The sequence below is a fragment of the Rhynchophorus ferrugineus genome, unplaced genomic scaffold (genome assembly GCF_030347505.1).
Source record: "Rhynchophorus ferrugineus isolate W39M unplaced genomic scaffold, kcgeb_rfMv2 rfM2, whole genome shotgun sequence".
In the NCBI taxonomy this organism is placed as follows: domain Eukaryota; kingdom Metazoa; phylum Arthropoda; class Insecta; order Coleoptera; family Curculionidae; genus Rhynchophorus; species Rhynchophorus ferrugineus.
Window position 1 is genome coordinate 65,073,678 of NW_027472581.1, and position 17,948 is coordinate 65,091,625.

The 17,948-nt window shown below is 29.6% G+C and overlaps 4 protein-coding genes across 10 annotated transcripts in view; 2 read left to right on the forward strand and 2 right to left on the reverse strand.

The window, feature by feature from the left end:
- The window catches only part of LOC143191215 (protein SERAC1), a 76,606-nt gene extending 75,654 nt beyond the window's left edge, over positions 1-952 (forward strand). Inside the window, exons 7-8 of the mRNA XM_076396084.1 lie at positions 29-178; positions 282-952. Of these exons, the coding sequence (XP_076252199.1) occupies positions 29-178; positions 282-415 (284 nt within the window). The 3' untranslated portion in view covers positions 416-952. The remainder of the gene's footprint in view (positions 1-28; positions 179-281) is intronic.
- Positions 953-2,209: 1,257 nt separating this feature from the next.
- Positions 2,210-4,847, reverse strand: Prp3 (pre-mRNA processing factor 3). Its single transcript, XM_076396074.1, has 6 exons — positions 4,232-4,847; positions 3,825-4,172; positions 3,480-3,726; positions 3,073-3,292; positions 2,731-3,018; positions 2,210-2,669 (listed from the first exon to the last, which is right to left on the reverse strand). The coding sequence occupies exons 1-6, from the start codon at positions 4,766-4,768 to the stop codon at positions 2,420-2,422; spliced, it is 1,890 nt and encodes a 629-aa protein (XP_076252189.1). The 5' UTR covers positions 4,769-4,847; the 3' UTR covers positions 2,210-2,419.
- Positions 4,848-5,020: 173 nt separating this feature from the next.
- Positions 5,021-5,619, forward strand: LOC143191216 (migration and invasion enhancer 1). Its single transcript, XM_076396085.1, has 3 exons — positions 5,021-5,133; positions 5,198-5,295; positions 5,348-5,619. The coding sequence occupies exons 1-3, from the start codon at positions 5,102-5,104 to the stop codon at positions 5,512-5,514; spliced, it is 297 nt and encodes a 98-aa protein (XP_076252200.1). The 5' UTR covers positions 5,021-5,101; the 3' UTR covers positions 5,515-5,619.
- Positions 5,620-5,964: 345 nt separating this feature from the next.
- The window catches only part of Chi (LIM domain-binding protein 2 Chi), a 125,278-nt gene continuing 113,294 nt past the window's right edge, over positions 5,965-17,948 (reverse strand). Inside the window, exons 4-11 of one of the 7 annotated variants that reach the window (XM_076396080.1) lie at positions 15,089-15,182; positions 13,413-13,515; positions 12,010-12,182; positions 11,693-11,902; positions 11,439-11,562; positions 10,747-10,874; positions 8,729-8,915; positions 5,965-8,631 (exon numbers count right to left, since the gene is read on the reverse strand). In XM_076396080.1, coding sequence (XP_076252195.1) covers positions 8,516-8,631; positions 8,729-8,915; positions 10,747-10,874; positions 11,439-11,562; positions 11,693-11,902; positions 12,010-12,182; positions 13,413-13,515; positions 15,089-15,182 — 1,135 coding nt within the window. In that variant the 3' untranslated portion in view covers positions 5,965-8,515. Of the gene's footprint in view, positions 8,632-8,728; positions 8,916-10,746; positions 10,882-10,921; positions 11,148-11,427; positions 11,563-11,692; positions 11,903-12,009; positions 12,183-13,412; positions 13,516-15,079; positions 15,183-17,948 lie in introns of those variants that run through there. The other 6 variants (XM_076396079.1, XM_076396076.1, XM_076396078.1 and 3 more) reach the window with 6 other exon arrangements.

Consider the following 17,948-nt stretch of genomic DNA (forward strand, 5'->3'; position numbering starts at 1 on the left):
CTGATGACTAACATTGATTTATATTTAGATTGCGAATTCGTGTTAGACCTACATAAGAAGTTCTTAGAAATTTTTAACAACGACAATAATAATAAGCCTGAAGTTTTTAGTTTTATCGACACGGAAAATACGCCAGTGGCATTTACATCATTAAAATTTATTGCATATGAATCCGCAGGTAAGAAATTAACTTAATATAGTGTAATGATATAGGTATATATATTAAATTGTGTATGGAGATTGTTAATTAAATTTAATATATATTAATATTTATGTTTCAGATCCAGATGTCGGCATAAAATGTGATGTTCCATTAAATCACAGAGAAATATGCAAACCTGCAGGCCGCGATTGCTTCTTGTACCTTGAACTAGTGAAACTTATCAACAGGTCTATTTTCAATAAAGATGATTAATTAATAAATGCCCCAATGAAAGCTAAAATAGTTGTGATAAAAAAATAAACCCATGCAAGAGATATCAGTGATAAAATACATCGTCCAAAATATATTATATCCATCAGTTCTTTGTCTTGAAGAGATTTTTCTCTTCAATAAATTTGAAGTGCTCAGTATACAATTTATACCCTCAAATTATTCTACACAATCAAAAACAATTTTGTCCAAATTGCTAAAATAATTGTAACAATAATTATGCTTATTGAAGAATAGCTCTATGTGCTTAAAACGTTACAATAATATTTTTAAATGTAGTATTAATAGAAATATTTTATAAAAGCATCATGTGATTATAGGGTAGATATGTTTCCATGATACATCAGGTTGTTAAAACTCATACTTTTATTTTGTTATAAATTATTAAGTTTAAGGTTGTTGATCATAAAAGTTACCTAATATACAAATGTATTTGAGTTTATGTCGAAGTGTATGTATCGTTGACAAAAATAAAAAGAAAAATGCTATCACAGTAATAAATACAATTTGTTTTCGTTGTAAGAAGTTATTTTTACATCATCCTATCTGTCCTGTCTTTAATTTGATAATTAAACGGTTCATAAAATATTTTATACTAATGTATTAAAAGGTATAAGTAATATAAATGTAAAGATTAGCTGCTATCAACCACACGATAAAATCTTCAGAAGATATGCCTTCAATCACACTTTAATATAATTCCTATGGTTAATACATAGTACACTGATTCAACAATTTTAGTTATAGAAATTCACTTCATAAAAAATAAATAAATCAATACGCTATGTCCATTGACTGAAGTGCAGATGTTCTTATGGTAATCACCAAACACAACTGGTTTGAACTGAACAAACGTTGCGACTGCATAATTGTTTTTACTAAAGAACGTTGATTCCATATATAATTAATTGTCAACTCATTATATAACGAATATATCCAAAAAGCCTCAAACAACTCTTGACATTTTTCTACGTGATCACAAAGGAAAGATTCGCAATGAATCAGTTTCATATTCTTTCATAATTCCCTACCGGAATATATAAACAGGAGTGAAAATGTGTATTAGCTTACCAGTTTTAAAAAAATTCTGCATGTTTCATTGTTTTACTATGGTCAGCGTGCATCGACAAGTAAGCAGTTCCTATTGTTATTATTTTTAAACCTAAATCAAGCAGCAGTTGTAATCTATGGCAATGTAGAGAACACATCACACTGAATCGCTAAGATTTCACCAAATGTTAGTTATAAAAAGTTACTAATTTCATTCCGGCAATTAATTTAACTTATATTTCAACGTACAAAGCCGTTTCAAATTTTGACAGCGACAAATTAATGACAGCCCCTATTGTTATTTACGTTGTCAAGTATTATGTTATCAAGGAATTGCATTGTTAATCATTTTATATATTAAACGTTTTCTATAATATTAATAACAATCGTCTTCTAAGAACCAAGCTAACATGCAGAAGATCAAACGGACCAAATTAAGTTTTTTTTTAAATCAGTTATAAGACTGCTGAGGATTCGCAGTTAAATACGTCGAGTTAGACAAAACGCTTATGTATGTTACAATATTCATATACATCACTAATATATCATCTCCACTATAATTGTCGGAAGTGCGTTGTTATGTAAAATTCAGGTAGTAGTTCCCTACTAAAATCTCTGAATTTAATTTCCTCTTGTTACATTCTATATATTACATTTTTACCTAAGGATCAGACAATTGCAACTCTCGTTAAAAAACGTTACTAAACTGCTTATTTAATAATGTATTTTGTATGAGACCTTTTTATTTAAAAAAAAATACAAATGACTATCTCTAAATATCTGTCTCTGTACCAAAGGATATAATGTTTCTATAGTATATTGAATTAATTCAAATAAACATATTTCTTTGTAATTTTTCCAGCTATAAGAAGATTCTTTACATTTAACATTACAATTGATTCATTATTAAATATTCCACGTCCAATAACTTTCACATTATTCAATCAAATCACTGGCTTGTTCTAAAACAGCGCCACTATAAGCTAAGTCCCAATAATGTTCCACTTTGTGTTTTTTGAAATGTTCCCTAGCCAATTTTTCTGTGGGACAAACTTTAAACTTCACCTCTCCGAAATTCCTTTGTTTAGCTGTTCCTTCCCAAACCAAAACGCATTTATTGGGCACTTCTTTACCATCTGGATCTTTTACAATATCTTCATCCCATTTGATTCTGTTTAGCATTAACCTGTAGCAGAATAAAGATATGCATTCTATTAAGCATTTTTTAATAATTCGAAAATTATTACCTTTTGAATTTTTTCTGTTGCTTTGGTCCTCCTTCAGCTACTACCACACAGCAATCAGGATATAATACAATACATCCTGTCATAAAAAGCTGGCGAGAATTTGTCTCAACCTTAAATTTTTTTGATGCCAAATCATGTAAATGCAGTACACGATAAATTGATACATAAACTCCTAGAGTTGTGTCTTCCTTAAGCTTTTTTATTTTTTTATCTCTCTTCTGCTCTGATGTAAGCTTACGAGCGGCATTCGCATCTTCATGAGCTTTCTGTCTCTTTGCCATTTGCTCTCTAAAATTATATACATATTATGATTTGCTACAGCAATGACATGCTAAATCTTACCTAACATGAGCTTCAATTTTAGTAGGATCCTGAACTGCCTCTGTACCTAAGGCTCTCATAAGATTTGAAATTCTTAATTTTGGTTCAGGTGGTGGTACCAAGCCCAATCTGATTTTCTCTTGTTCTTCTTTCCACATTTCTCTTCTGTTTTGCCTACGCAATTTTTTCCTTTCTTTTTTTGTTAAAAATACAGGCATATATACTGGTCTGAGAGGATCAGCTAAAAAACAAATTCTCATTAAATAAATTTTCCTTATTCCACATTTTATTTTTACTGCTTTTTCATTATCTTATGCATATAACATGATAATGTGTATACTATTAATTAGACACACAAGAAATTTCAATTATATTACATTAATACAAGAAATTATTATTATATATAAATTGTTACTTTCATTACTTACTTGGGCATCTCATTTGGGTAGGGTGTTCAACTAAGTTATTGATTATGTTAGCCTTTATAGCAATCTTTTTATCAGTAGTTAATGTATCTAAATCATCTTCTAAAATTACTGAATCCCACCATTCCATTTGAGGTACATCATCACTTACTCCTTCTGATTTTGCAATAAGAGCCAGTTTTGTAGCTGATGAAATACCTGTTTTCTTGGCTATTTCAGATATCTCATTTTGTAATTTTTCTAGTTGATTCTAAAATTTAAAAAGAAAGAAATAAATAAACACCAAACTAAATGTTAGTCTTCAATATTATATAAATAAAAAAGAATTAAACATAGGATATATATTACCTTCATTCTAAGCCTTTCAGCCATCTGCTGAAACTTTCCAGGCTCATGAAATCTTAAAGCCCTTTTATTCCTTAAGGCTGGTTTCATCCCAATTCTTGGGTCAACAAACCTAGTTTCAGCATTGTCTTCATCTTTTTTATCAACCCTTTCTTTGTATTGTTCGCGCTTCAACGCTCTTAAATTTGCTTTTAGTGTGGGTGCTACATGAGTAAGTTGAATCGCTTTACCTGATTTGTCGATGGTCCGACCATCCTCATCCAAAATAAGCGGTTGTGGCTTATTAGGTTGTATTGGAATTTGTATAGCATTTCCTAAAATACCCGTTGAAAGCTTGCTTTTTATTTGAGCCTGAAAAATCAAACATAAACTAAAATTTATGCAAAACATAAATTTAACTAATAATCTACCTGTAACTGTGCAATTTTCCTAGCCTTTTCAGCATCTCCTTTATTTAACAACCCTGATGGTATTCCATATATACTTGCTTGTGGTATTTTTAAATTTCCAAGAGCAACATTATTTTTACTTGGTGGAGGCAATGGATCCATTTTAGAATTCTTATTTGGGCCATCTTTATCAGAATTATGTTTCCTTTTATCATGTTTATCTCTATCCCTTTCATCTTCTCTTTTGGAAGATATCGTTTTGGTTTTCTTTGAATCTCGATCTCTGTCGCGATCATCATCATAAGAACGTTTCTTTGATTTTCGGGATGACTCTAAGTCTTCAACTAAATCTTGAATTCTTTCGGCTAATCTACTAGCCTTTTTACTGTCTATGTAAGCTCCCAATTTATCAGCAATTTTTCGTCTATCATATCCATTAGTGAGGCAATCGACTGCAGCTCGTAAAACAGAAGAATCACTACTACCCAATGTCTTATATACAGCTTTTTCAATAGAAGGTTTTAAATCATCAATCTCTCTACGTGACAAATAAGCCATCTTTTAAATATAAATTGAGGAAAACCGTAAACGATCAGAAGAACGCTTCTGTTATAGGTTAGTAAATGACATGTTTGACAGTTGAAGAATCAAAAGTTCTACACCTTGGCAACGAGTTACTAGAATGTTTTACTATTTTCATAAAATAAAAAACAAATAATTGATATGTGTTTCCAAAGTAATTTAAAAATCAATAATATAACAAAAATAATAAAACCAGAAAAGAGGAAGAATCAATGTATAACCCGCGAAAAGTAATTAAAAAAAACAAAAAATAATAAATGAAAAAATATTCATTATATGTAATATATAAAGTGATATTTTCTAGAAGTTATGGCAACAGTAAATGTTAAAATACGATATTGGTATAATAAAAATTAATACTTATGAAATCATTGGTTGCATAACATATACAATAATTAATTTTAGCAGAGAATCTTATTATGAAAAATGTTACGAAGAATTGGCAATACATATTAAAAGAAAACATCCCGATGTTAATATTATAGGATATCATGGACCTAGATGTAATTAATATGTTATTTTAGAGTTTAAATATTATGGAACATTAAATTACAGCATGCTTTGAAGTGCAAATAAATGGTCATTTGGTGCATTCAAAGTTAAGAACTTTAGCATATCCAGATTATGATGATTTGTGTGATCTCATAAACGATGCAAAGACTGGAAGAGTTCCGCAACGAATGTGCAAACAACAACCTATTACTCCTTGCGCTATTGCCTAAAAATATAGTTCAGTATTCAAAATTTTAAATATAAAGGGTATGTAAATTGTGTAAAAGATATTTTAAAATGGAATAACAAATTTTATAACTTAAAAAAATTAATATATTTTGATTTTCAATAAATTATTTAAATTTGATTATTTGTTATTTCATATGAAACAATATTTAAATTGAATGAACATCACATTTAAAAATTAAATATGGCTATACTAAACAACTTGTGTTTACTTTTTACAACTTTTATCTGCATTACTGTTGTATACTAATTTTTCTGCATAGTAAACTGAATAATCTTTTGTATATATAGAACTCTTAGGAGTTAACAAGAACATAAATTAGTTGTTTCTTTTTTATTATATGACCAAATATCATGAAATGCTTGGATTCCATGATCATTTTCTACTTATCCCGCTAGGGTAAAGGAAGAAAAACATGCAATAAAACAAAATATATTTGTAAGTGTTGTATTGTGAGGTTGAGAACAGCCATCATTATTCTGCATAGAGTTGTGATGCTGTTTTTTTACATGAAAATTACAAAAATTGAAATTATAAACCATAAGACCGGATAACAAGAAAATACACACACAACTACAGACAAAAAGAGTTGTAAAAATACACTTACACAGCTTTTAAAATGAGACATGTAAAAATTACAATTGTCTCAGAATATATTATATATTTCTTTCATTAAGTTTACAATAAAAGTTTCATTCTGACACCAATTAAAAAAAATACAGTCGCCGAAGAACAAGTTTAACTGAATTTTGGATAAATTTTCTATTTTTGCTTTAAAAAATCATTACATTAATTAACCAGATTCTGTTTTTAAAATAATTTAAATTATCTGCACGGAATTACATTTGAATATATTTTAGATTTAATAAAAAATATCTATTCCTATATTAATAAACAAAACAAAGTAAAACAGAACAAGAATGGAAACATTTAGCATAACACACTCTTTACCCAAAATCCAGTTGAAAAGTGCTCTTAAAAGTAAATTTGTCGAAAACAAAAAAATAAAATTAAAATAAGATTACGTTCATACAGTCGCTTCTATAAAATACATACATCTTATATTAAATCAGTATGTATACTCAACACCATACTTTTAATGGACATATTATTTATAAGTAAGATACACAATTTTTCAAATATATTTTCACTATTATACAAAATTGTTCCTAGAGGGCACCTCAAAAGGCCCTATTATTAACGAGACACTTCTTTCATTCCATGTTTAGAACTTTCATCATTCTGGGCCAATTCAATGTTTCAACTTCAATATTTAATCTTTCTTTTGGTTTGAATACTTTTTGAATTAGCACAAAGTGATATAAATGTTTGAAAAATGACAAAAACTACTTTATAGGATAATATAATAGTAGGTATTTTGTATTTAAACTTTTAGGAACATAAAATAGGAAATATAAAAAACAAAATACCTAATTATTAACCGACGGGAGTCTTTATATCATAGAATATGATTTAGTAAAATCCTCTTTAAAACTAGAATTAATAAATAAATAAAGATTTGACACAAAATTATTATTTAAGAAACATAATCCAGGAGGAATGGAAAGCATTTACTGATTACACATTGCAATAAAAACAATGTTTAATCCAAATTTTTCCCCTTAATTTTGGACATTTTGAAGAGGAATTTAACAAAAATATTTATCGTGTTGATATGTATGATATATATATTTTTTTGATACTATTTGTATCCATGCATATATTTTTACAAGCAAAATGGTAAAATGACTAAAGTGGTGAATAGTCTTTGTCATTTTTTTTCTAAATAATACAAAAAAAGATATCACCGTTAAAATTTTTCATATATATATATATGTCTATATATATATATATATATATATATATATATATATATATATATATATGTATATACATATGTATATATATAACTCAGACCTGTGATGTTCCTTAGTTATTTTAAAACTACTGTACAAGTATAAAATGTGAGCTGCCATTATTGAACTACCTATTACTTTGAAAACAAAAAATTCCATTCATACATTCAATAGAGGTACCTATGGTGGGGGTTCCTAATGGAACCATCATTTTTTAAAAAATTGCACACAATTATGGTGCAAAAATGCTAGTCTCATAGATTTCAAATATTTTTTTACATTGAAAACGAGCAATAAATTATTTAAGATTTTTATCAATGAGATTATTATTAGTAGAGCAATGTTTGTTAAAACGATAAAAAATAGTTGTGATTATGGATATTCTTCAATCTGTAGACTAGCACTAGTCATAAAAAAGACAACAATATGCCTATCAATAAGGCATGAAAGTATTCACAATGCAATGCGTCCATACAATTCATCTTCTAGTAAAAATATTCCCTTTAGTCACACGAGTCACTTTAATCACTGTATTCACTTGCACATTTTTGGAATAGTCACATCAGTTATCTGCGTCTTTATGGTTTGTATAAAATTTAAATTAAAAAACATAATGTTCTCCTGTGGAGTCACTGGCAGAAAATACTGACTACTGATTGCGCGAATTTGCTTTTTGGTATCACTATTTCATCCAACTGATTCAAGAACTAGCAATAAATGATTCTTGAATGTAGTAACGACAGTAATGGTCCCGTAAAAAATTCTTAAAATATATCGATTTTATTTGTTTACTCGAGCAATCAAGCTGAAAAAATATTATATAGAAACTATAAGGATATATTGCACTGAACATGATCTTTATTTGCCCTTTTTGCTTAAATCCTGAGGGCCAGTTTTATCGGAATCATTCCCGCTACGATATCGGAAATAGAATCTTGCCAGTTCTTGTTGCAGCTGTTGTTGCAACTGTAACCAATGCAAATACGCCCGAGAGATTCCATCTACTCCCAGCATCTGAGGATCGTTTTCCAGATGCGTCCCAGCACTAGCACTAACCGCGGTACTGCCGCTGGCACTCGTGTTGCTTTCTACGCTGCCACCACCTTTGGGTGTGCTTGTTCTTTGTCATCACTGGCTCACAGCTGGTGACTTTTTATCCTGTGCTGAGTCGCCTCCTTGAGGTGTTGATCCACCTGGCGGTGCTCCCGATGGACCTCGATCCCCTGGCCCTGCCCCCCCAGCGCCTGAAAAAAGCAAACATAGTTACATATTAGTTTAATGTGATTTTGTGAATTTTTAAATGAACTACCGATATACACATAGTCTTTAAATAGTACATACCTGTGCCCCACGAATTTGTACCAGCCATAGGTGAATCTGCACCATGAAAACCACCACCTGTGTGATTATCATGGTCCAGAGAATTAGCGGCATCATACTGGGTGTTCTCTAATCTGGTGATGAGGCGTTCATCTTCATCGCCAAATTCGCCACCCATTAATGAAGGCTCACCCACCACCATCACGTCCTGAGGAAACATAAACTAATATTACAAAACAAACATGTTTCATAGCTGTTAGTATGTTTCAAATACAATTAACATTTTAAATACAAACTAACGCAACAGACAGCTTTTTAGCTACTGTCGTCTACAAAGACTTTTCACTATCATAAAAAACGGAATAATACTATTTGTTAATGAGTTGTTACCATTTTAAGTAAACTTTAGTTGATTTTATTTAGGAAAATACCTTTTAAAGAACAGTATTAAATGTATGTTATGTATATAACCGATGTGGTAAAAAAAGTCGTATAAGTTTTCCTAAATAATGTATTTTAGCAATGGCTAGAGTTGAAAAATTAAATTCATCTCTATTTTTTTTCAGAATATCCTGATTATGAATCATAAATAGTAGGTTTTGAATAGTAATAGTATATATAGTCTATCCAACGTAATAGTGAACTATAATGTTAAAATAAATGAATTATTATAATAAATGAGATTATATTATAAATAAACTAAAATTTTGCTTTAAAAACAACTAATGAAATAAGTGTTTATTTCATTCTAGTTAGCAAATGGTATGGTAGTTGTAAAGATGTAAATGGCTACTAACACATTAGTTAATTGAAATTTGTGATTAGCAAAGATGTTTGATAACATCATATATTGTATGAATTCATGTCTACTTTTCAACCATGTCATGGGACTACTTGTTACTATCTAAAGGTCGATTTCACCATAGAAGTCTGTGAAAATTCGTTCACCTTTCATCACACAGACATGTTCACACTATTATTTGGATTTGTTCCCCAATTGGGAACTAATTATTAAACATTAATTAAATCTCTAACTAAAAGCCATAGAGATGTATAAGTGATACTTTAGTTGTTCTTTTATAAAATTATCCTCGGATGGAAAGTCGGATGGTTCCATATCAACGAATATGGCGGATTGAAATAGGCCAAAAGATGTTACTATAATATGCATATATATAATGAACAGCATGTATCTTTACATACTTTTGAGGTAATTGCATCCACTACTATACTAAAAAGTAACGAATAGCAACAACTTCCGCTCATAATTCATCCGTTTATCCACACCATCATGAAATGAAGTTACTGATAATAATTATTGGCGGAATTATTAATACTTATGGTCATTAGATTTACTCTTATTGCTAAACTTTTCAAGTATTTCGTACAAGGCCCGCTCATATCTCGATTTTTTTCGAAGATTTTTCTTTTCAACAGTCGAATAAAAAAAAATCCCATTTTTAAATTAACTTATTGCATATTCTCTTGATTAAGAAGTGTGTGATTTCGATACATTGGGAAAATATAGGCATTGGTAAGAAAAGAACCCGCTATAAGGAATATAGAGGCAATTCATAGTACTTGCGTGGACATTTTAAAATCTTAAAAACGATATAAAGTTAAAAATATGAGTGACAGGCATAATATTTATGTATATAATTATTCTGTCCGCGTGTGTTACGCGTATTCTGTTGTTGCCGATATTGATGAAATTTTCTGTGTGTAAGTGGCGCTGAGATAGGCTTTCAGTTTTTTTATCTTTTAAAAATGTTTCGATTATAATATTATAAGAGATTTGTAAGGGTTGTAAATAATAAAAATTTGTCATCACTCTGAAAAAGTCCTATTTACTTATGAAAGCAAATCGAAAACATAAAATAACAAATAATATATGTGATAATACAAACTTTAAATTAATATTTTATCATTTTTATTGAAAATTATGTTTTTGGTATATTCATAGATTTTAAAAATTTGGGAAATTTTATATATATGCTCAACAGGATATTAATTACATATTTGCCATCGCGTTAACTTACCTGTGACGCTAACGTAAAATTAGGACCGGGAGACCTCTTCTTATTGGGAGCTGGAGTCGCGTTATTGGCGGCGCCCCCCGAATTCGATCCTTTCCTTTTTCTTCGTTTGTTGGCCGGCCTTTGCGATTCTGTGCGACCAAATCATTGAAATAAAATAATTAGTCGTTTTTAGTGCAAAACGGAAACAGCGAGAAACAAAAAAGACTCCACCGCGTATCATGGAATATTTTTCGTTTTGCGGCTTTTGTAAAACGAACTATTCTAACGTGCAAATTAACTTAAGTTCTGTCAGGATTCTGTTCATTTTTGCAAAACAATATCGTTTCCTGTTTCTTTCAAAAACTTACGTCCTTGAAGAAAGTGACAATCGTCTTGAAAATCAATGCGGTAGGTGTTGATTTCTGCAGAAGATTAAAAATATCGTAATTCGAAGTGTGTCTTTTTAATTGCGTGAATTAATTTTAAAATGCATCCTAAAGTAAATGAAAATTATTATTTAAGAGGTAGGTTATTATAATTCAGGTGATTTTAAATATAATTACAAATATACATATTATATATAATATAAGTTTCGTGATAAAATAATACATAATATTTTTCATTTTCTGTGGATATTAGGGTACATTTCATAACAGAAGTAGAGCAAAAATGAATAATCCTATAGTGCAATTTAAAATTGGTACCTCTCGTACCAGGCGGTGCGATGATTCGTTGCCACTTTTGGAATAGGGTCGTTTTCAGACAATCTCTGGGACTTAAGGCATATGCCTTATTTCTTGACATTAATTCTTGCATCGGTTCAAGTATCACACATAACTGGAAAACAAAAAAAACACTAATTAATTTCATTAATATCTATAAAAAAATGAATAAAATAAAATATTGAAATATGAACTTGAATTTATTTATTGTCTAAATTAAATATGTTATGTCAGGTCGCACTTACTCTTAAGTAATTAAGCGTAGAATTCGTAATGCCCTGCCTTGTGATATTTTTGCTGAGTTGTTCAAGCATGCTGGGGTCTTGTTGCGAGTGCATCCCCACCACAGACCTGGGAATCAGTTCTCGATGCGTTCTTACTGCAAAATGCCACGACTTTATCCTCATAAGGTCATCAAACGTAAATTCTAGGATTAAACGGCCTTCGGTACACACCTGAAAAATTAGTTAATTTTAATACTCCGGTTTTCAAAGAAAAAATAAAAATAAAAAAACAATCATAAATATGAGTTTTATTTAAGAGAATGCTTCTTGGGACCTACCTTAGTAAATAAAGGTTTGCCATGGTGTGTTACCATAGTGCACAGATCACAGTCTAGCGTAATACTAGTGTTGTGGAAGGACTCCTTAGGGTGCTTCATATTATAATACAATTCTGTTACGCCACCCTCAAATATACTTCTAAAGTACCTTGGTATTAAAGTCCTTCCAATTGCTGTAATAAAACATAAAAAATAGTAAATTTTATAATAAAACATAATAATAATAAATTTAAATATAAACTTAAGTTATATAAGAATATTATAACCATTTACTATAATGGTTATTTCAATTGTGACTGGGACTGATGTAATTGAAATAAGTAATAATCAGGTATCTTCTTTACGCATCCAACAAATGTTTCAGTGTAAATATATTTAAAATGTAAAATCTGGTTTCTTATTGTATTTAATATCTGACATTGACATTTATCATTCTAAAAAGCTAATATTGAAATAATAATGTTAATCATGTTAAAAGGATAGATATTTTTGTTTCATAGTTTTTCCCGCATATCCTGAAATAATTCTTATATTCCATATTATATCTTGCATTATAGTATTCTGTATTTTCTGTTTGATACATTACATCAAAATAAATTATCTGTTATTAATATTATTACATTCTTTAAGAATGATTACTGACAATGTGCCTTGAAAATTGATTTACAATTTTTTGCACCAATATAAGGCCATATGAGGAGATAGCAGACGAAGACCGACAGTTATTTACTTCAGTTTTTAAGTTACCTTTACACCTCTACATCTAGTACAGGTAAATGTTAATGCAAAATAAAATGAACGTTGATTTCACCACAAGTTTCCTGGTCCTAGAATCCCAAGCACGTCTTCCATATTACAAATCGACCTAATTTGAACTAGAAGTGGAGTGAATCTAAATTTTTCTGTCAATATGCTCACATAAACAGTAAACTTCGGATAAAAGATAACAGGAGAAGATACCAGGTCAGAACGGTGTTTATTGAGATCAACATAATAAAGATGAATGTAGACTAATGCATTGTTCAAAATTGTATTATTTTGGTCACCTTTTTTTACTAATTTACGAGTAATTTAAAGACCATTGAACAACATGTTTTGAAGATTGGGAATGATTAAGACCATTTAATATTTTTATGAGATTCATATCGAAGAGGGTACAAACTGATGTTGTACATAGAGTTATAGAAGAAAACATAAATAAACATATTTATAATAAAACTTAATATGCTTATTCATCATAATTCTTACAATAAAAATGTACTGTTTTAATACACATATTTCAAGCAAAGCATGAAATAAGCATAATAAAAGTTCTTAGTTAGATCTAAATGTTTGTAAAAAAAATATAAATAAATTTTCAATATGTATTTAATCTTAGCTACTAACATATATTTCTAACTTACTATATCGTTTTGGACCATCTTCTAAACAAAAGGCTAATGTCAACGAAGCATCATCTTCGAAGAACTCTGTAGCAAAGGCATCCCACCAGAGGTTGTCACTATCCTGTAATTAGTAATATAATTAGTTGGTATTATTTAAGTTTACATTAGACTTTAATTCATATTCTATTCAAAAGTTACACAAATCTGATTATAATAAAGTCTTTTAAAAACTTTTTAAATTTTAAGTACTTTAAAGAAAACAGTATTAGATACAGTTTGATTATAAGAAAAATGAAAAGTTTGTAATGGTTTTAATCTCTGAGCATCACCAATAATTAATTTTACCAATAATATATTTTTCAGTTGATATATGTTCAAAAATAAGTTTTAGTTAATAATGGTATAGTCTATCCAAAATACCAGTGAACAGTATAACTGTAACTATAATGTTAAAATAAATGATATTTTATAACATTTTTGGTTCATTATTTTATTTGCATTAGAATGTTGTAATATTTAAAAGCTACGTTAAACTAAAAGTCAAAGTTAAATGCGGCAACATCGCGACGTTTTGATCTCTTAAATTGAGATGACTTAAGTTCACTGCTACTTTGGATAGACTATATTAAAATAGCGCTATGGCAAGAGATCGAAAATATATTTAATAATTTATTAATTAATAATAACATTACCATTATTATATATTAATTAAATATTAATAATTATAATTTAACTCATACTATTATATAAAATTGGAGAAACAGTAATGTCGATTTTGCTTAATAGAAGTCCTTCTGGTAATACTTATTCAATGAAGCCATACTATACCGGATTTGAAAAAGTACTGTTCAAAAAACGTTTGTAAATATAACTAATAAGACATGAAATGTAAGGTCATTTTCGTCACATTTTGTCGAACTAAGCAGTGAACATAAAACAGTTTTGAAGCATTTACAAGACTGGATACCAAAAATCTCAATACTGACGTTACCATAATAATTAGCATGAACAATATAATAGGCCGAAATTCGAATTTGGCGGGCAATGAAAAAGTGTATCACGTACGACAATAATGTACAAAAAAGATCGTTGTCAAATCCCGGAGAAGCTTACAAACGGTGTCAAAGTCCGCACTGACGCAAAGGAAGATGGATAAACGTTTGGCGGGTTTAGAAAGAAATTGTTCATCATGAGATGTTCAAACCTAATAATCAATTTGCATAAATTAATGCGATTGAAGCTTGCGGTTAAATAAAAAACGCTTAGAATTGATCAATTGGAGAAGTGATGTCTTCCATCACGGCAATGCATATCTTTTGTAAAAATATCTATGGCAAAAATTGAAAGAATTGCCTAGGATGAGGACGAGCTCCGCCTCGTCTATCATTTCTCCAATCTCTGCAAAACTTTCTTAATAATGAAAAGCTGATCTTTAAAAGAAGCTTGTAATAATTTTGTGAAAATTCTTGTGAAAATTGTTTGTTTCAGTTTACTATCAAAAATTTCAGAAGTTCTACAGTTAAAAAATGCCATAGAAAGTCGTCGGTTAATCTTTTATTTATATGAAAAAAATTGCTTTGAAAAAAGTAAGTTATTTTTTATCCAACCCATTACATACTATTTAACAAATATTGTTATAATTACTGTATTTAAAACTGTAATAATAAGAAATGTGATTAACTTACTATCCTTACCTCCGTCCTTTGCTGTAGCCTCTTGTTTAATTCATATATTCTATAATCTGGTTGTCCAAAATAAGGGGTATGCCGTCGTGGTACTGGAAGTGATCTGAAAATGAAAAAAAAAGTTATATACACAATATTACCCCCTAAATATGTCTAAATAATGAAATACTTAAATCATATCGAAAGTAGTATGAATTAATTCCGATAGATATATTTATAAATTCAAGTGAATAAGTGACAATCGAAAGGATAACATCCGAAGACGGGTTTCGCATTTAAACATAATTTTCTAGGCTTTGTTTTTATAGCGACTGTTTTTCCTTCAATATCTATAGTGGTTTCATTTGGGGTGAGATACTAATTCCTTATCTTCGAACATTTGTTTGTTGTTACTCACAGATGATTTTTAAATATATATATATATATATATATATATATATATATATATATATATATATATATATATATATATATATATATACATATTTTTCTTTCAATTAAATAGGAAATATTCAACTTACAAAGAGACAAAGAGTCCTGCAAAACCACATATAATAAAAAGTAAGGTTTTATGATTCAAATTTAACGTTAATTTGTTACAAATGCTGCGCCGCTATAATTCGTAGTATACGAATATAGTATACGATTGCTTAGTTGAGCGCATGTGCATTTAAATGAAATTAATAATGTCATTTTTCATTGTTTACAGACTCACTCAGATTTCAGTTATGTTTTCGAATTACTTTCATGTCACTAATTTGTCACTCAATTTGTCGTCTCAGCCTCACTATAACTTGTTCATTTCTTCGATTACCAATAATAAAAAGTAGAATTTTATATATTTTTTCAAATTTCGTCAAATTTTCACAACCGTATACAACAAATTAATAAATCAGTAAAAAAATAACCAAAGAATTAGCGAATAATAAACACAACTAGATGTATACTATCAAATTGCAGATGTGCAGAATGCGCCAATCATATAAGAGATTTGTTCACTACCCTGACTACCATGTACATTAAATAAAACGACGTTCAAGGAGACGTCTACTGTAGGAATGCCAAAAAATATCGATAGTTGTAAATGAGAGTATCGAATTTTTACTTAAGTAAAATATCGATATTAGAAACCTAGGGATTTCTCCCGCCGGAAAAATGTTGAAATCTATATATCGATATTTTCCTTCACGGCCGACATCCCCGGTCTAATGTACACATTATAAGTTTTCTTTATATTAAAATACTATTGGATTTGAATCAACAATATTCGTTGTACTAGGGATGTCGGAAGTGCCAAAAATATCCATGTATCAGTACGGTGTAAAAGACAACAGTGGCGCTGTAAAAATTTAGTTATATTTAACTTAATCTAGCTCAATCATCTCATATTACTAAATATGTACTAATCAACAGACATTATTTCTGAAAAAATCAAATAATAATTACAGAATAATTTGTTAATCGAATCAATATTTATTAATTGGTTTAATATTAGTTGTGATTTTTTTCTTGTCCATACGGTTGATATTTGATCAGTTATCGTCAGTTATAACGGTATAATAATTAAACTTTTCATTATAATACAAAAAGCACTAACACATTTCCTTTTCTTGATTCCAAATATTGCTTTTATCTTTTAGATACTTGGATTTTAAAATTTTAATCAAGCTTAAATTGTACTTGATATGCCCAACTTAACAAGTCTTGCACTTCTTTCTTTGAAATAAAACTTGTGTTTTTAACACTACCTAATATAAAAGTCCGAAGCTATATAAATTTCATCATCTATTAAAAATCTATCATAATTAATTATGAGCTTTAGTGGTTATTTTGACAAAAAAACTCTTGTTCCCGGATCTCAAAAACACAATGTTATGTTTCCTGTTGGAAGACGGGCTATTCGTGGCGAAATCCAACGACACAGGGCGTCGTGCGAACGGCGCTAAGCGCCTTTTAATTAATGGTCGGCGTATTCTGAAAACGGAGACGAATGCATCAACACGAGCCCGGTGACTTATTCAATTAGCGGTCCGTGCTAATCGAGGGGAATAAATCATCCGGGCCGATCCGGCGGTGCATTTATCAAAACGGTACTGGGGCATTTGTCGGCCCAGTATTTGTCTTATTGTCGAGCGACCGCTAAATCTTGGGACCGATTGAATTAGCTGTCATTAAGGCTCCCACGACGCGAAAGATTGATTATTCGATTTCGCTATCTGACCGCCGATCTGATCGGCGCGCGTGAATAAATTCAACGCGTCGAACTGGAAGAAACGTCGGGAAAACAACAAATGAGATTTTCGTGGACGTTTACCGGTTCGTATTCGTTTTACGATATTTTTCTTTCAAGTTCACACAGCATGAACGGTGATGATTTTACACACCTGTCTTAATCTTTTTAAAATATTATCCACTAACACTCCTTAAGGCATGTTATCTAATATTAAAATTTATCAATTCGAAATGGTATATTAAATGCATAGATGTACTAATAGGATTCATAATTAAAATGTTTCAAACAATGTCTTCTATATTTTTTTAATAAACACTCAAAAATATTATTAAATAATTGATTCCTATAATATTAGGGGATACTTTGATATGGAAATTTGGAAAAATCTATGATATAAAAAGTACATCTTTTATGCTTCAAGAACATATCCTGCAAAGAAATGAAAATTCCACTGATTGGAATTATAACAAAAATGATCACAACAAAATAAATGGATTTATAAAAAAGCACTTATTTTCATATTTAGGTCCAAATTTATAATCGGTTTGATAAAATATAGTCAGAATATAAAACAATCTGCCATTGTAAATTAAACGACAATTTGAGCGAATTACATTAGTGTAGAGTGACGGATGC

What these genes read in the sequence shown, in the direction of transcription:
- Prp3 (XM_076396074.1), bottom strand. Translation starts at nt 4,768, where the DNA reads ATGGCTTATTTGTCACGTAGAGAGATTGATGATTTAAAACCTTCTATT. An exon ending in CTGAAAGGCTTAGAATGAAG is followed by an intron (nt 3,727 to 3,824) that starts GTAATATATATC and finishes TTTAAATTTTAG; the next exon opens with AATCAACTAGAAAAATTACA. An exon ending in TACCCAAATGAGATGCCCAA is followed by an intron (nt 3,293 to 3,479) that starts GTAAGTAATGAA and finishes TTTGTTTTTTAG; the next exon opens with CTGATCCTCTCAGACCAGTA.
- LOC143191216 (XM_076396085.1), top strand. Translation starts at nt 5,102, where the DNA reads ATGGCAACAGTAAATGTTAAAATACGATATTG. An exon ending in AATGTTAAAATACGATATTG is followed by an intron (nt 5,134 to 5,197) that starts GTATAATAAAAA and finishes AATTAATTTTAG; the next exon opens with CAGAGAATCTTATTATGAAA. An exon ending in AGGATATCATGGACCTAGAT is followed by an intron (nt 5,296 to 5,347) that starts GTAATTAATATG and finishes ATTAAATTACAG; the next exon opens with CATGCTTTGAAGTGCAAATA.